Here is a 17,723-nt window from a genome sequence, read left to right on the forward strand (position 1 = left end):
TATACACTGATATAAGAAATGGAGTGTATATTGGAGAATGGAAACCCACTGTTACCGGAGATGCAATTGTTGCAGTGCCATCGATTTTAATTTTGAGGTTTTTTGTGGATAAGAACTGCCTCAACTATTGATTTATATGACACAGGTTTCATGAATAAGGCTGGTGCCAAAATGAGTACTTGAAGAAGCATCCTAGCAACAGAGCAATCATTCGGTTTGTTATTTCAGCAGACTTTGAATTCATTGTTGGAGCTATGCTCATCTTTATTACCAGTTTGCTTGCTTTAGATGTTCTCAGCATATTTTTTCCTCACAGCGATGGAAGAGCAGCAGTGGAGCCAGATCTAAAATATAATTTGCTGATTTGATGACAATTCTGTGGGAGAGAGGCAGGAGAAGATATATTGTTTAATGATATCCTTCCTAACTTGCGCTAGCAAGTTCTATATCTTAGCAGAGTTTAAACATTCCCCTTTAAACCAGGAGTCAGTAAACTTTTTCCACTGTCCCTCAGACCTTGTGGGGGGCCGGACTATATTTTTTTGGGGGATGAACAAATTCCTATGCCCCACAAATAACCCAGAGATGCATTTTAAATAAAAGCACACTCATGTACTTTACTCATGTAAAAACTGTTGGCTTTTTGCAGTATGGTAGCGCTGCAGAGAGCTTGCTGGGGAGATCATGCATTAAAAAGAAAGGACTCAAAAATAACTTAAAGAAGGTTTTAATAAGAAAAACAAAAACTCCATTTACACTAAATACATCAACAAACCAGACCCAACCACCAACCCATCCCCCAGGGTAATGGGAGAGCTAGGTGCTGCTCCTTATATACTACACCCAGATGCTGACACACCTTAATCAAATACAACTCAGCAGCACCTGCTATGTTACACAGCTGTAAAGCTGGGTCTCGTTATCTTGCTCTGGCCCTTGCTCCGGCCCCTTAAAGACATACACATGGAGTGGAACAATGATGAACCTTTACATTTAAAGAAACCATTCAAGATTTCCCCTGCGGTTCATTATTGTGGAACAAAAACATAAAGCATACTTTGTACATGTTTTTCATGTGTAATGTAAACTGCAACCTATAATGTTTGGTATGTTTAAGGTACATCACTACTCTCTTAAGAGCAGAAAAACATTGTGTAGTGAGCTTTTCCACAAATTGATGTATCTTTTAACAAAAGCTTAACTGTTTCATATTTTACACTTAGTGAATCATAAATCATAATCTTCTCCTGGAATTTGTTGAAAGCCCCTAGCAACTAGTCTTGCCTTGTACCTTACAACTTCATTTTTGTCATTCATTTTAACTCTATAAACCCATTTTGAATCAATAAGTCTCATATCTGGGGTTTGTGGTACAAGAGACCAAGTGTTATGCTCTTTTAAAGAAGCTATCTCAGAGTTCATAGCTTTATACCAATTTACAGCTTGGTGCTTAGGTAAATTCTGAACATCATTGTAGCTTTTTGGCTCAAAAACCGCCTTATTGGCATACACAGTATTAAAATGTTCATCTGCGAAACGTTGTGGCTTCTGTTTCTTTCTATCTGAACGTCTCAGTCCGGAAGGAGAGTCAGACTCCTCAGACTTAATGGGACTCAGTGAACTACTAGTTTCAGGTTGTAAATCATCATTGTCAGACTGAAGAGGTGCCTGTAGGCTAAGCTCACGGTCAGAAAACTCAAGAGAATCTAACCTCCCCTCGGGTGCCTGTGACTTTAAATCAAACAAATTACCAGATTCAACAGGCTTTTTGTCTTTTTCTATTAATTCAGAATCACCATTTCCTCCTCCTGCTGCTGCTGCTGCTTCTTCCTCTTCTTCCTCAGTATCATTTATACCATCGGTATCTTGGAAAACAGCAACCCCATTCCAATTTACAGTTTGTATCATGCTTCTGGTAATATGAAATTTGCCAGTTGCTGGTATGTAAATTCTGTACGCCCCCTGCTGGTAGCCCATTAATTTTCCCTGAACACTACGCTCACCCAATTTCTGCTTAGCAGGATAATGCATAATTACATCTGAACCCCAAATGCGTAGGTATTTCAGATTAGGGCGTTTTTTAAACAGCTTCTCATAGGGGGTGACATCTAAACCAGAATGATAACTGCGATTTCTAACATAACAAAAGGCATGGAGCGCTTCAGCCCAAAAGTCTTTGGGCAGATTAGCATCATGCAGATAAGTTTTAACCCCTGCCTGCAGGTCACGCTGCACAACTTCAACAAGCCCATTTTGCCAGGGACTTCGGGGGCAAGATAACTCATGAGTAGTCCCCTGCGCTTCCAGGAATTTCTCAAAATCTTCAGAAACAAATTCCCCACCCCGGTCAGAAAACAGGTTCTTAATAGGTTTGTTAAAGTGCGTTTTTACCCAGTTGCAAAAAGCTTTGTACTTCTCAAATGCTTGGGACTTCTCAGCTATTGCATAAGTCCAACAATATCTACTATACTGGTCTATGAGAGTAAGCCAGTACTTAGAACCTCCTAATGATGGTGGGAGTGGCCCAACTAAATCACAATGTACACGCTCAAATGGCTCAGTTACTTTCCTATCTGAGCACCTACCCTTGCGTGCAACCTTAATCTTATTCTTGCAACAAGATAGACACTGCATAAAGAATTTACATGGTTTTAAGCTGAGGCCATTGACAATATTCTGTGTCTTAATTACATCAGCAAAATTCAGGTGTCCCAAAATTCTGTGCACCACGTGGATACACCCAGAATGTGGCCTTACATTCCTCAACTCCTGGCTTAACTGTGCTGCTCTGCAATTTATAGGCGATTGGGAGTAGGTGTGAAAATACAGTCTATATAAACCATCAGATTCCCGGGCATACAATAGACGTTTGTTCCCCTCGAAAAACTCACACATAGACTTTAAGAAACGCACAGTTATGCCTTGACGGGCAAAACACCTTACTGACAATAAATTGTCCACTGACGGGCAGTAAATGCAGTTCGCTATAGTAATGTTTAAAGAGTCAAGTTTAACGGTACCCCTGCCAAGCGACTGCAGGACTTGTGAATTGGCTAAATGTACATTACCAATTTCCTCTTCGAAAGAAATAAACAAGCTTCGATTGTTGCATATATGCTGAGATGCGGCTGAGTCGATAACAAAAGACTTCCACTTGGCATCTTTAATTCTTTTACGATCTTTAGTCCGAGCGTGAAAAGCTCGCGGCTCGTTTCTGTCTTTACGGTATGATGTCGGCTGCTGGGCTGACGACCGTGACTGACGAACAGAAACAGGCTTGGGAGTACTTTGCTTTCTTTTGGATCTGCAGTCCCTTGCAAAATGTCCTTGCTTATTGCAGAACCAACAACGCTCTGCAGCTTTAAATGCAGTTGTATCACCACAGGTTTGCATATGGCGTTCCTCATTCTTTCTGGAAACAGGAGTGCTTATGGCACAAGCCTCCCTTCTATCCAACTCGCCCATTAATCTTGCCGTTACCCCTTCCACAGTTAATTGTGCTGGTGGAACGGCAGATATCTGGCTAGCTATACCATCAAAGTCCTCATTAAGGGAACAAAGGATGATAAAAATATACTGAATATCAGGTATCTCCATGTCCCTTCGAATTAACTCGCCGCGTATTGCCTCCAGACGTCTCAAGTGTGCTGCCAAATCACCACCAGGCTGCAACTTCGTCTGGTACAACTGCTTGAAAAACGTCAATGCAGATGCTGACTCTTTTCTAACATGCACTGCTGCAAGACTGTCCCACATTTCTTTGGCAGTTTTCTTATTTCTTATATAGACTACTTGCTGGTCGCTGACTGCCAAATTAATTATCGCCCTGGCTTTTGCATCTCCTTTCGACCAAGCATTAGTTACAGGGTCAGGAGGGTCATCAGTTACATAGGTCCATACTTCTCTAGAGGTTAAAAGCGCCTCCACCCGAAAAGACCATAAACTATAGTTCTCATCTGTTAGCTGTGGGAAGACCAGAGCCTTCTCAGCTTCAGGAACCCGGTCAACCATTCTGGAACTCTTCCAGACCCACAAAAACTACGCTAACAGGAGAAGGAGTTTTCAAACCTTTCTCAGAGTCCAAAAATATGCAGTCATCCACTCAGCAGCTGGGCCCATAACCAAAGATGTTGGCTTTTTGCAGTATGGTAGCGCTGCAGAGAGCTTGCTGGGGAGATCATGCATTAAAAAGAAAGGACTCAAAAATAACTTAAAGAAGGTTTTAATAAGAAAAACAAAAACTCCATTTACACTAAATACATCAACAAACCAGACCCAACCACCAACCCATCCCCCAGGGTAATGGGAGAGCTAGGTGCTGCTCCTTATATACTACACCCAGATGCTGACACACCTTAATCAAATACAACTCAGCAGCACCTGCTATGTTACACAGCTGTAAAGCTGGGTCTCGTTATCTTGCTCTGGCCCTTGCTCCGGCCCCTTAAAGACATACACATGGAGTGGAACAATGATGAACCTTTACATTTAAAGAAACCATTCAAGAAAAACACCAGGCAGGCCTCACAAATAACCCAGAGATGCATTTTATTTTTTAATTTTTTAAAATCATATTTATTGAAATTTCCAAAACTCAAAAAAGAAAAAACAAAAGAAAAAGAAAAAATAAACCTTAACAAATTGAAACCTTACTTTCATTAACATCTTTCCAGGACTCCCCCAACCCCCTCCCTATTGTATTCCCCTTTCATTAATTTAGTTCCACAAGTTCTTACTCCCAATTTAAAACTTATTTTGTTTAACCCACTATTCAATTTAGTAATATAGCCACTTTCCCTTTACATTCCACCATCCCTCATCATTAAAAGAAAGTTTTTTCCCCCCAAGGCCCACCCCAATTTTCCTTCCACGAATTCCCTTTTTTTGATAAACACGTCCAAACAAGGTAAAGAATATAAAAAAAATTCAAAAAATAATTGTACACCCTTTGGATTCCAGGTTTCCCCCCACCCTTCCCCGGTTTCGAATCCCCATGTCCATCAATCTATCTACTGTCAGCCTGGAGATCTCACGTCCATAGCCGGTTCCACCTTGCCGGTTTTTTCTCTTTTTTTTAATAATATTTAACTTCAAACGCCCAGTCTTAAAGAGGCCCCTAACAGGCCTTTAGTTTTCCTTGGTCTTTCACAATAGTATGGCTCCTCCCTTGTTCTTTCCAAGTCGTCATCAGTCCTTTGTTCTTTTTTCTCAATTTCTCAGGTTTCTTTTACTGTTCCGCTGCAAAAACATTCTAATTCAGAAATTTAATGCCTCTACAGAGGTTGTTGTTAGTTCAGGAACAAAAACTTACGTCCAGTCCCTTCCATTCTTCAATAGATGATTCTATTGTCTCCTTTAAATATAAACACCTCTGTAGACAAAATACTGTTTCGTTTTTGCAGCTTTCCCAGAAGATAACAAGTTCTGTACGATTCCAAGAGTATTTTTCCACTTACGACTGTTCTTGTAATGTCCCAAAGCCCCTCTAGGGGGATTGTAGTAACTTTGTTTCTTCAAATCCAAAAGTCAAATTGTTATTCCTTATTTTCGACAATTTATATCCAAATTGTAACAAAACTAACCAGCAAAGTCCTCATAGCAAAATCCTCTTTATATTCTCCAACTTTGACAGCTACTTTGACAGCTGTCAAAGTCTCTGTCTCTCTTCGCCAGGCTCTCTCACGGATCGCCCCGGTTCCCGGGGGGGTTGCACTTTCACTCTCACCATCCACTCTTCTCCTCCAGCACAGTTCTTATAATTTCCCATCGTGGAATTAATAATTTTTATCAATAAACAGAAGCAACGCTCCTTTCTCGACCTTAGTTGCCGAATACTTGTTTTAAAATGTCTACAATAGGGGGGAGACTGACTTCCTTTTTGGATCTCCCCCGCTCGTGCCGAATCCGAAAAAAAAAAATTTTCTCCTTTTAAGTCCGATTTCCAAATTACTCACGGGTTGTTGTTTATAGTCCAAATTTTCAATAGAATAAGTCAGCACTCTCCATCGAATGGCCTGCGGCTTCGCTCGGCAGGGAAAGCAGAGGACTCATAGCACCACGCCACTCCCATCCCCCGCTCCGTAGCCTTTAAAAAGGCTCCTTCGCGGGTTGGGGGGGCGCTAACGGTGCCCGCCGAGTCAACCATGTCCACGGGCTCCGTGCCCGTGGTTTTTGAGGGTCCCCGCGTCGCCGGCGCGGTAGGACCCAACCCCTGCCGAGCAGGCTCCCTCCGGAGCTCGGAGGGAGTCCGCCATTCGGCGATGGCGCCAACCCGGAAGTGCCCCCAGAGATGCATTTTAAATCAAAGGACACATTCTACTAATGTAAAAACACGCTGATTCCTGGACTGTCTGTGGGACAGATTTAGAAGGCGGTTGGGCCGCATCCAGCTTTAGTTTGCCTACTCTTGCTTTAAACGCACAGCGGTTTGCTTGTTGCAAGTTTGTCTGAACCTCTCTATATAAGATTCTTGGTAAGATCCCTTCTTGTCCCTCTTAAAAAGAATAGAAATGACAATCTTATTAAAGTGAATATAAAAGCAGTTTACTCACAATCATTCAGTTCACAGTTGGATCCCTGAAGGCAGACTTAGGTTACAAAACTATATACACATTTGGAACTATCCCATAAGGGAATAGTTCCTAAGTGACTGCAAACAGGCAGTCACTTCTGCTCACATGTAGCACAGCAAAATGGAGAAGAGACAAAGGAAGGAGCTGTGCTCCATTGGCCAGGTTTGGCCTCACAAACTCTAGTCACATGCAGAGGAAGTTTTGTCCCGGCTCAGGAGGAAACAGGAAGTTTTCTCCTGGGTGATACAAAGCATTCCGTAGCATATCCACTCTAGGAATGTTGTACTTGACTGCTATAATAATAATAATAATAATAATAATAATAATAATAATAATAATAATAATAATAATTTATTATTTATACCCCGCCCATCTGGCTGGGCTTCCCCAGCCACTCTGGGCGGCTTCCAAAAGAATATTAAAATACTGTGATACATCAAACATTAAAAGCTTCCCTAAACAGGGCTGCCTTCAGATGTCTTCTAAAAGTCTGGTAGTTGTTGTTCTCTTTGACATCTGGTGGGAGGGCGTTCCACAGGGAGGGCACCACTACCGAGAAGGCCCTCTGTTCCCTCCGAGGGAACTGCCAGAAGGCCCTCGGTGCTGGACCTTAGTGTCCGGGTAGAACGATGGGGGTAGAGACGCTCCTTCAGGTATACTGGACCGAGGCCGTTTAGGGCTTTAAAGGTCAGCACCAACACTTTGAATTGTGCTCGGAAACATACTGGGAGCCAATGTAGGTCTTTAAAGACCGGTGTTATATGGTCTCGGCGGCCGCTCCCAGTCACCAGTCTGGCTGCTGCGTTCTGTTTTTGTTTTTTTAAAAAAATATATATTTATTGCAATTTTTTAAACAACATACAAACCACCAAAAATATAAAATACCATCACCATAGACACAGAAAAAATCAAAACAAAATTAAGAAATAAACAAAGAGTGAAAGAAAAATACATGTAAAGTACAGTTGTTCATAAGTTATAATTTCTTAATCTTTGGACTTCCTCACATCGCCCTTCCCTGCGTTCTCAGTCATAGTTATAGACAGCAATTTATTACCTTATTTCAATTCTTATTCTATAAATCTCAAATATTATGTCCCGAATTTAAGGTAACTTTATCATAAATTTAACTGCTTGATTTAAACATAATATTGCTTCAAATTTCATCACTTCCTTAAAACCTCACTTATTCTTATATATCTTACAACAAAATTTACTGCTGCCGTGTTACTTTCAGTCGTGCATTCTCCTAACATTCGTACAATTTATAGTGTTTTTGTAGATATTCTTTAATTTTTTTCCAGTCCTCTTCCACCGTCTCTTCTCCCAGGTCCCGAATTCTGCCAGTCATTTCAGCCAGTTCCATGTAGTCTATCAGTTGCGTCTGCCATTCTTCCAGTGTGGGTAAATCTTGGGTCTTCCAGTGCTTTGCGATGAGAATTCTTGCTGCTGTTGTTGCATACATAAAAATGATTCTATCTTTCTTTAACACCCCTTGGCTGACAATGCCCAAAAGGAAGGCCTCTGGTTTCTTAAGGAAGGTATACTTAAATACCTTTTTTAATTCATTGTAGATCATTTCCCAGAAAGCCTTAACCCTTGGGCACGTCCACCAGAGGTGAAAGAATGTTCCTTCAGTTCCTTTACATTTCCAACATTTATTATCAGGCAAATGATATATTTTTGCCAGCTTGACTGGGGTCATGTACCACCTGTATATCATTTTCATAATATTTTCTTTCAAGGCACTGCATGCCGTAAACCTTACTCCGGTGGTCCATAACTTTTCCCAGTCAGCAAACATAATATTGTACCCAATATCCTGTGCCCATTTTATCATAGCTGATTTGACAGTTTCATCCTGCGTATTCCATTTCAACAGCAAGTTATACATTTTTGAAAGTACCTTGGTCTTAGGTTCTAACAGTTCTGTTTTTAATTTCGATCTGGCTGCTGCGTTCTGGATTAGTTGTAGTTTCTGGGTCACCTTCAAAGGTAGCCCCACGTAGAGCGCATTGCAGTAGTCCAAGCGGGAGATAACCAGAGCATGCACCACTCTGGCGAGACAGTATGCAGGCAGATAGGGTCTCAGCCTACGTACCAGATGGAGCTGGTAAACAGCTGCCCTGGATACAGATTTGACCTGTGCCTCCATGGACAGCTGTGAGTCCAAAATGACTCCCAGGCTGCGCACCTGCTCCTTCAGGGGCACAGTTACCCCATTCAGGACTAGGGAATCCTCCACACCTGCCCGCCTCCTGTCCCCCAAAAACAGTACTTCTGTCTTGTCAGGATTCAACCTCAATCTGTTAGCCGCCATCCATCCTCCAACCGCCTCCAGACACGCATACACGACTTTCACCGCCTTCACTGGTTCTGATTTAAAAGAGAGATAGAGCTGGGTATCATCCGCATACTGATGAACACCCAGCCCAAACCTCCTGATGATCTCTCCCAGTGGCTGCATGTAAATGTTGAAAAGCATGGGGGAGAGGACAGAACCCTGAGGCACCCCACAAGTGAGAGCCCAGGGGTCTGAACACTCATCCCCCACCACCACTTTCTGAACACGGCCCAGGAGGAAGGAGCGGAACCACTGTATGACAGTGCCCCCAGCTCCCAGCCCCTCAAGACGGTCCAGAAGGAGTTTCACATCCCACAAATTCTCCTTTAATTCGCATTTTGGATATAGGAGATGGGATATGGCAGAGTCAGATGATGATGATGATGATGATGATGATGATGATGATGATGATGATGATGATTTATACCCTGCCCATCTGGCTGGGTGTCCCCAGCCACTCTGGGCAGCTTATAGCATGATTCTCACGTGTTGGGAACAGGGAGAGGAATCTTCCCTTCACCATCATAAGAGATTGCCTCCTTCCATGAAAGCCTGCTCACACCCTTAGACTTGGCAGAGGCCCTTTTATGTCCTATTAATGATGACTGGACCTAATGGTCAGGGGTCCCTTTACCTTTACTAAACTGCATTAACTGAACGGTTTTGTCAGACAGGTAAGAAAACGTTTTCTCTATAACGGCCACTCAAGGGCTAATGTTCATCAATTGTTCAGTTACAAACAAAATCCTGGTTCTTTGCGTTTAAGATTTAAGATAAAAAAAATTCCTTCCAGTAGCACCTTAAAGACCAACTAAGTTAGTTCTTGGTATGAGCTTTCGTGTGCATGCACACTTCTTCATGCACACGAAAGCTCATACCAAGAACTAATTAGTTGGTCTTTAAGGTGCTACTGGAAGGAATTTTTTTTATTTTGACTATGGCAGACCAACACGGCTACCTATCTACAATAAGATTTAAGAGTCCTTGTAAAACTGAAGGTGTGAGGAAATGTTTCTTTCTGATTTACAGGTTGCGCAGCTTTTGACGGTTCTGAGCTCTGCTTCTTTATGGGTTTCTTTGGCTTGTTCAAGAAAGATGGAATTGCCACTTCGCTGTATTGAAGCTAAGAAAACGGGTCGTGCTGGTAATCCTTTCTCCTTCCCTTTTGAACTGCCTTTTAGAAAAAGAATGGAATGGCTATTTGTGCCTGATTGATGTTTTGGTTGTGAGAAACCTAAAACTTTGGGAAATCATTGCAAGATCCATTTTCCATGTTCCTAGCACTTTTGATAGCCATTTGTTGATTTTATTTCAGACCAACTTAGAAACACGAGCAGGTGTATTTATACTGCAAAGCAAGCCCTGTCTTCCTTGCAAGGATTGTCAGCCTGGTGCCCGTGGGCACCAGCACACCCACCAGTAACTCTTATGGTGCCCCTAGTGGTCCTTGAGTTTCATTTAGGTGGTCTGTGGCGTGTTTGTAAAAATACAATTAAAAATCATATAGCATCTAAATACAGCACATTACAGTTACTACAACCAGCAAAAAAGAGATTTTAAGGGTCACAATCCCCAAAATTTATTCCAATCCTTGAGAAGAATTTGTTTGCTAGTATCTAGTTACCATATTTTTAGGGGTTCCATAGATCTGTAAGTTACATTAAGCAACACGGAGTATGATTTAGAAACTAATCCTCCCCCCCCCCACTCATTGTGCTTATAGAACTTTTCAAATTGTGTTAAGGGTCTCAGAGCTTCATTTGATTTAAATAAATCCAGTTAGTATTAAGATTTGACAAAGTTAAATTTATATGGCTAATAGATACAGGTTGATTGTTGATATAGAAATGTCGTAATGTGTATTAACCTTTGGATCCCCAGGGTTCAAATTGCTTATCTCTCCCTTGCTGGGGGGAAAAATTTAGCTGATGTGATATTGGGATTAATGGAAAAGTTATAGTTGCAATCTTAGGTTGCCAGGTTTTCCATAGCCAAATAGTACAATTCTATATTTCCAGTATTGATTGAACTGCTTCCTTATTGCTGATTATTTCCTTATTATCCTGGTTATTTTTTGCTCCTCCAGAAGCAATTCTAAAGTGACGCACCTGTAATTCAATGAAACAGGTGGTTTCCAGGAAAGCACACCGATTGTGGACAAGTGACAATGAAAATGAAAGCATAGCCAATAACTGGAAATAGAAGGCCATAAAACACAGTGCCGGTGGAGATGGAAACAGCAGCTCCTGCGATTAAAAAGAGGGAAAGGGTTATTTTTAAATTTTGAAATGTGTCAAGCTTCTAGCATTTGGGAGGCATATGGGTGGATGATTCCCTGTTTGTTTGTTTGTTTGTTTGTTTGTTTGTTTGTTTGTTTGTTTGTTAATGTGGAGTTAACCAGGGCTATTGACTGTTTGGCTCCGAAGCGCCCTCTCCGATTGCATGGAGCCCGGACAGCCCCGTGGTTTTCCACGGATCTGAGGGCAATGAAACAATCGTTGAGACGGCTAGAGCGCCGGTGGCGGATAACTCATTCCGAATCTGACCGGACACAGGTTAGAGCTCAACGTCGAGCCTATCAAGTGGCGATAGCGACGGCGAAGAAGAATTTCTTCACCGCCTCTATTGCATCTGCAGAAAACAGCAGCAGGAGACTTTTTCAGGTGGTTCACAATTTAGTGGAACCACCTGCAACATCGGGGCCCAGTACGGGCCACATGTTCTCCTGCAATGATTTTGCAAAGTTTTTTGCAGATAAAATCGCCCAGATTCGGGAAGAAGTAGACTCCACCGTGGGAGCAGGGCCGGGGCGGGAGAGTGCTAGAGTTCTGTCTAGTCAAGTTGAGTGGGATCAATTTCAACCTGTTACCTCCGAGGATGTGGACAGGCTGCTTGGACGAGTGAAACCAACCACCTGTCTCCTGGATCCTTGCCCTTCCTGGCTTATAAAAGCTAGCCGGGAAGGACTGGGCGATGGGCTTCGTGGGGTGGTGAATGCTTCCCTCCGTGAGGGAGCCTTCCCAGACCCGCTGAAAGAGGCGGTTATTAAACCGCTTCTTAAAAAACCATCTTTAGATGCGGCCACGATGGCCAACTATCGCCCAGTCTCAAATCTTCCATTCCTGGGCAAGGTGATTGAGCGAGTGGTTGCTGAACAACTCCAGGCACACCTGGAAGAAGCGGACCATTTGGATCCCTTCCAGTCGGGATTCAGGCCTCATCATGGGACTGAAACTGCCTTGGTCGCACTGGTTGATGATCTCCGGCGGGCTAGGGACAAAGGTGAGAGCTGTTTCCTAGTTCTGCTGGATCTCTCAGCGGCGTTTGATACCATCGACCATAGCATCCTTCTGGACCGTCTTGAGGGGCTGGGAGCTGGGGGCACTGTTATACAGTGGTTCCGCTCCTTCCTCCTGGGCCGTGTTCAGAAAGTGGTGGTGGGGGATGAGTGTTCAGACCCTTGGGCCCTCACTTGTGGGGTGCCTCAGGGTTCTGTCCTCTCCCCCATGCTTTTTAACATCTATATGAAGCCGCTGGGAGAGATCATCAGGAGGTTTGGGCTGGGTGTTCATCAGTATGCGGATGACACCCAGCTCTACCTCTCTTTTAAATCAGAACCAGTGAAGGCGGTGAAGGTCCTGTGTGAGTGTCTGGAGGCGGTTGGAGGATGGATGGCGGCTAACAGATTGAGGTTGAATCCTGACAAGACAGAAGTACTGTTTTTGGGGGACAGGAGGCGGGCAGGTGTGGAGGATTCCCTGGTCCTGAATGGGGTAACTGTGCCCCTGAAGGACCAGGTGCGCAGCCTGGGAGTCATTTTGGACTCACAGCTGTCCATGGAGACACAGGTCACATCTGTGTCCAGGGCAGCTGTTTACCAGCTCCATCTGGTACGTAGGCTGAGACCCTATCTGCCTGCGGACTGTCTCGCCAGAGTGGTGCATGCTCTGGTTATCTCCCGCTTGGACTACTGCAATGCGCTCTACGTGGGGCTACCTTTGAAGGTGACGCGGAAACTACAACTAATCCAGAATGCGGCAGCTAGACTGGTGACTGGGAGCGGCCGCCGAGACCATATAACACCGGTCTTGAAAGACCTGCATTGGCTCCCAGTACGTTTCCGAGCACAATTCAAAGTGTTGGTGCTGACCTTTAAAGCCCTAAACGGCCTCGGTCCAGTATACCTGAAGGAGCGTCTCCACCCCCATCAGTCTGCCCGGACGCTGAGGTCCAGCGCCGAGGGCCTTCTGGCGGTTCCCTCACTGCGAGAAGCAAAGCTACAGGGAACCAGGCAGAGGGCCTTCTCGGTAGTGGCGCCCGCCCTGTGGAACGCCCTTCCAGCAGATGTCAAAGCGATAAACAACTACCTGACATTCAGGAGACATCTTAAGGCAGCCCTGTTCAGGGAAGTTTTTAACGTGTGACATTTTACTGTATTTCTGGTTTTTATGGAAGCCGCCCAGAGTGGCTGGGGAGGCCCAGCCAGATGGGCGGGGTATAAATAATAAATTATTATTATTATTATTATTATTATTATTGTTGTTGTTGTTGTTGTTGTTGTTGTTTACGACTGATTAGCATAATGCCAGTCATGACAATGAGGAGAATGTATATGGAGGTACATGTCTTAGACTGAGTCAGAACTATTGGTCCATGTGGCTCAGTAATGTCCACACTGATTGGCTGGGGGTCTCTGGGGCTTCTGACAGGGGTCAGAATATACCTCCATATACATTCTCCTCATTGTCAGAATGTCCCCTGGAGATGTTGGTAGCTGAACCTAGGACCTTTGGCATAGTATTGTAAATTGAGCCATTCCCTGTACGGTCCCCCTCAGTGAAAGGAAGTGTTGTCCCATTCACTAGCAAGGAGTTCACAAGTCCAGTGTGTTAGTTTCCCCCAAACGTATGAATGGTAAAAGAAATTAAAATGGGAGAAAATAAAACAAAGTGGTACACTTAGGAATACCAATGAGGTGAAGGCTCAGTCTGATCTCAGTCCCTGGTGACCCCAGCCTTTGGAATTCAAGCCAACTTTTATTTGCTGTGTGGCACTGCCCTGGTGCATTAATTTGAAATTTTTAAAAAAGTAAGTGTATATCCCTGAACATATCTACTGAGAAGTTTCTATAAACACTAATCTCAGTATGATAGGAAAATGCAAAAGAAAATTATATATAAATATTTTATTGTTAATTATTCTTATTAATTATTCTTATTAATTACTTCTGGCATTTGCCAGAAGCTATATAATGATGGTGCCAGGCACACCTCTGTTACGTTGCTTAGGGCTGCCACAGAAAATGCCCAATTGATATAAGGGGGAAATAGGTTCCTCCTCTTATGAAACATTTTACCATTGAGTGCGCACACAAGTTTTGACGATTAATAATATTCATTTATTATTTGATGGCCTGAGGTCATCAAAGCAAAGTACAAGACTAAGATTTAAAAACAAAACAAAAAAAGGAATTCTAAAAACAGTGAGACCATTCCTACACACTCAAAAGGCAATGAAACCATTCCTACCAAGGTACAAGTCATAAATGACTGGGTTGGGCCTTGGGGAAAGCCTTCTTAAACAAAACTGTCTCCAACGTTCAGTAATGTTGAACAGAGTCCCATCTGTCTCAATACGTTTTGTCTTCCTGGTTTTGGTTCCCATCTGAGATCAAAAGTGACAGAAGCTCTGGCCAAACCCACAACCCATAGCTAGTGCGCTGCTTTTGACTTGATGGGTTACAATTATTCACATCTGATTTACAACCCCCATTTTTCATGGATGTCAGTGAGGTTCCTGCAAGCATCTTAGTAGCAGTTTTCATAGAGGAATCCAAAGGGAGGGATTGTTTCAATAGCTCCTTTGGTGGAAGTCATTTTTCATGGAATGCTTTTCCAGTTCTTTCTTTCTTTCTTTCTTTCTTTCTTTCTTTCTTTCTTTCTTTCTTTCTTTCTTTCTTTCTTTCTTTCTCTGCTCTGCCATGAATCGAAAAAATCTAGTTACACTTCTAGAAGTGAAAAGAACTAGGAATGACCTCTAAAATGTTGAGATATTGGGGAGTTGGGGTGGGGCTCTAGGCCTCTTTGTGGCAAAATATCCTGGCAGGGAAAACGTGTTTCCTGCTGTTTTTCTTTTTCTTTCTTTTTTTAAAAAAAAGATATTTATTAGAATTTTACAAACAGTAAAAAGTTACAGAATTAAGGATAAAAAATAGAACAGAATAACAATAATAAAAGAAAAAAGATACGAAAATACAAAGACAAAATACATAAAAAGTAAAAAGAAAGTTAGAAAAAAAAGAATCAATATTTTCATGTTTTATATTTCAATTACTTGTTTCCTGACCTCCTCACACACCCCTTTTTTGTATTCCAGTTCAAATATTTAATTCAGCAAATCCTTACCCTCTATCATTTATCTTTACTTAATATCTTAACCTATTTATAACTATATCTTTCCAACCATTGTCAATCCGTATTTACATATTCTTATTAATCTTTTTACCAATACCGCTTATTTTCAATCCAACATCCCTTTAGCATTCATTAATTTTACAGTATTTCTGCAAATAGTCTTTAAATTTCTTCCAGTCTTCTTCCACCACTTCTTCTCCCTGATCTCGGATTTCTGCCAGTTCCATGTAGTCCATCACCTTCATCTGCCATTCTTCCAGTGTGGGTAAATCTTGTGTTTTCCAATACTTTGCAATCAATATTCTTGCTGCTGTTGTTGCATACATTAAAAAAGTTCTGTCCTTCTTTGGCACCAATTGGCCGACTATGCCCAAGAGAAAGGCCTCTGGTTTCTTCAGGAAGGTATATTTAAATACCTTTTTCATTTCATTATAGATCATCTCCCAGAAAGCCTTAATCTTTGGGCACGTCCACCAAAGGTGAAAGAATGTACCTTCAGTTTCTTTACATTTCCAACATTTATTATCGGGCAAATGATAGATTTTTGCAAGCTTGACTGGGGTCATGTACCATCTATAAATCATTTTCATAATATTCTCTCTTAGGGCATTATATGCCGTAAATTTTATACCTGTGGTCCACAACTGTTCCCAGTCAGCAAACATAATATTATGTCCAACATCTTGTGCCCATTTAATCATAGCAGATTTAACCGTCTCATCCTGTGTGTTCCATTTTAACAGCAAGTTATACATTCTTGAAAGTATCTTTGTTTTAGGGTCTAACAGTTCTGTTTCCAATTTTGATTTTTCCACCTGGAAGCCAATTTTTTAATCTAGATTAAAGGTCTCTCTTATCTGATAATAGTGAAGCCAATCTCGCACTTTATCTTTTAGTTTCTCAAAACTTTGCAATTTCAGATTATCTCCTTCCTGCACCAAAATTTCCCAATATTTCGGCCACTTGGCCTCCATATTGAGCTTTTTCTGAGCCTTCGCCTCCATCGGTGACAACCACCTTGGGGTTTTATTTTCAAGTAAGTCTTTATATCTTGTCCAGACATTAAACAGTGCTTTCCTGACAATATGGTTTTTAAATGCTTTATGTGCTTTAACCTTGTCGTACCACAAGTATGCATGCCACCCAAAAACATTATTAAAACCTTCTAAATCCAAAATGTCTGTGTTCTCTGTTTTTCTACACTAAGGAAGTGTTGCCAGGAGATGTTATATTGACGTCAACTGTTGCCCTGCTGAGAACATTATTTATTTATTTATTTATTTAGTATATAAAGTTAAAACGAAAATGAAAATGAACAAAAATATCTGAGGATTGAAAGGAGGTGAGAGCAGAACATTATGGCTCAGGTAAGAACCCCTTTGAATAGGGGATATTTTCTATCAATCCCCACCCAGTCCAAAATATCTTCCCTTTGATTGTTTTCCCTTTGACTGTTTTTTCCCCGAAGTAAGAATTGCCACTTGACTTGCTGTCTGTTATACCCTGCTATCTCTGGCTACAAGCCAACGTGCAGTTTAGGAGCAAAGTGTCATTGAACACAGTGAGACTTACTTCTGTGTAAGAATGCTTAGGATAGTTTTGTCTCTAGCTCAGAACTTTCCAAACTGTGTGTTGCGACACATTCGTGTGTCGGCTGCAGTGTGTAGGTGTTTTCACGCGAATGGTCCCTGCACTCCTCCTGGGCTGGAAAAGGGTTAGTTTAACCTCTGGTTTGCTAGTGAAACTGAATTACTGTGTCACAAAATGCTGCGTGTATAAAAAGTGTGTCACTAGCGTGAAAAGTTTGGAAAGCTCTGCTTTAGCTCCTTCCCCCTGCCTTGCATGTCTGACTTACAAAAACTGCAATGAATAATCACAGGGTCCAAAGGTTGAAAAATTCATCTACTTGTGGGGTGGGGGAAGAGAGCGAGGCTCCTGCAAGCCATGGATACTAAGTTTCGATTTCTTGCAAAAAGAGAGCTTGGAATGAAATCCACGATAAGAGCAGCAACTCAGTAAAGAGTTGGGCTCTGTACTGTTTATACGCTTGTACCTCCCCAGCAGAGCAGTCGCGATCCAGCTCCCTTTCCCGTGCAAGCAGCAACGCTGCCTAGCGGAAAAGCCCGATCCCACTCCTACTAGCCCACAAGTGGGAGCAGGTGGGGCGGGGACATTCCTTGCCTGCTCGCTTGCCACTCAGGCCCGGCCTTCCCTCACTCAGCGCCAGGGCTGCCACAGCTGGAGGAGGGGGTGGTTGCTGTTGTAGCAGCAGTGGCTGGAGCCAGCACTGGAGGGCGGCAGGTGCCTGCTCGCTTGTCGCCCGCCCGCCTTCCCTCACTAGGAAAACGGAAGTGTGGCACTCAAAATGGAAGTTATACTCAGAACAGAGCACGT

At 42.6% G+C, this 17,723-nt stretch overlaps 1 protein-coding gene and 1 long non-coding RNA gene across 5 annotated transcripts in view; one reads left to right on the plus strand and one right to left on the minus strand.

Moving 5' to 3' along the window:
• Positions 1-17,723, plus strand: part of LOC308570178 (phospholipase A and acyltransferase 4-like) — a 75,435-nt gene that overhangs the window by 48,584 nt on the left and 9,128 nt on the right. Inside the window, exons 2-4 of one of the 4 annotated variants that reach the window (XR_014000948.1) lie at positions 9,946-10,060; positions 11,003-11,185; positions 16,615-16,691. Coding sequence is in view for 2 of the 4 variants with exons in the window: in XM_081164974.1 (XP_081021100.1) it covers positions 16,688-16,696 (9 nt within the window). In the remaining 2 variants the exon portion in view is untranslated. Of the gene's footprint in view, positions 1-9,945; positions 10,061-11,002; positions 11,186-16,550; positions 16,697-17,723 lie in introns of those variants that run through there. The other 3 variants (XR_014000949.1, XM_081164974.1, XM_081164973.1) reach the window with 3 other exon arrangements.
• LOC308570303 lies at positions 14,890-16,661 on the minus strand. The gene is made up of 2 exons (XR_014001102.1): positions 16,533-16,661; positions 14,890-15,052 (listed from the first exon to the last, which is right to left on the minus strand). It is a non-coding gene; the product is annotated as an uncharacterized lncRNA (long non-coding RNA).

The sequence above is a fragment of the Podarcis bocagei genome (assembly GCF_964188305.1).
Source record: "Podarcis bocagei genome assembly, chromosome: 12".
Classification (NCBI taxonomy): Eukaryota; Metazoa; Chordata; class Lepidosauria; order Squamata; family Lacertidae; genus Podarcis; species Podarcis bocagei.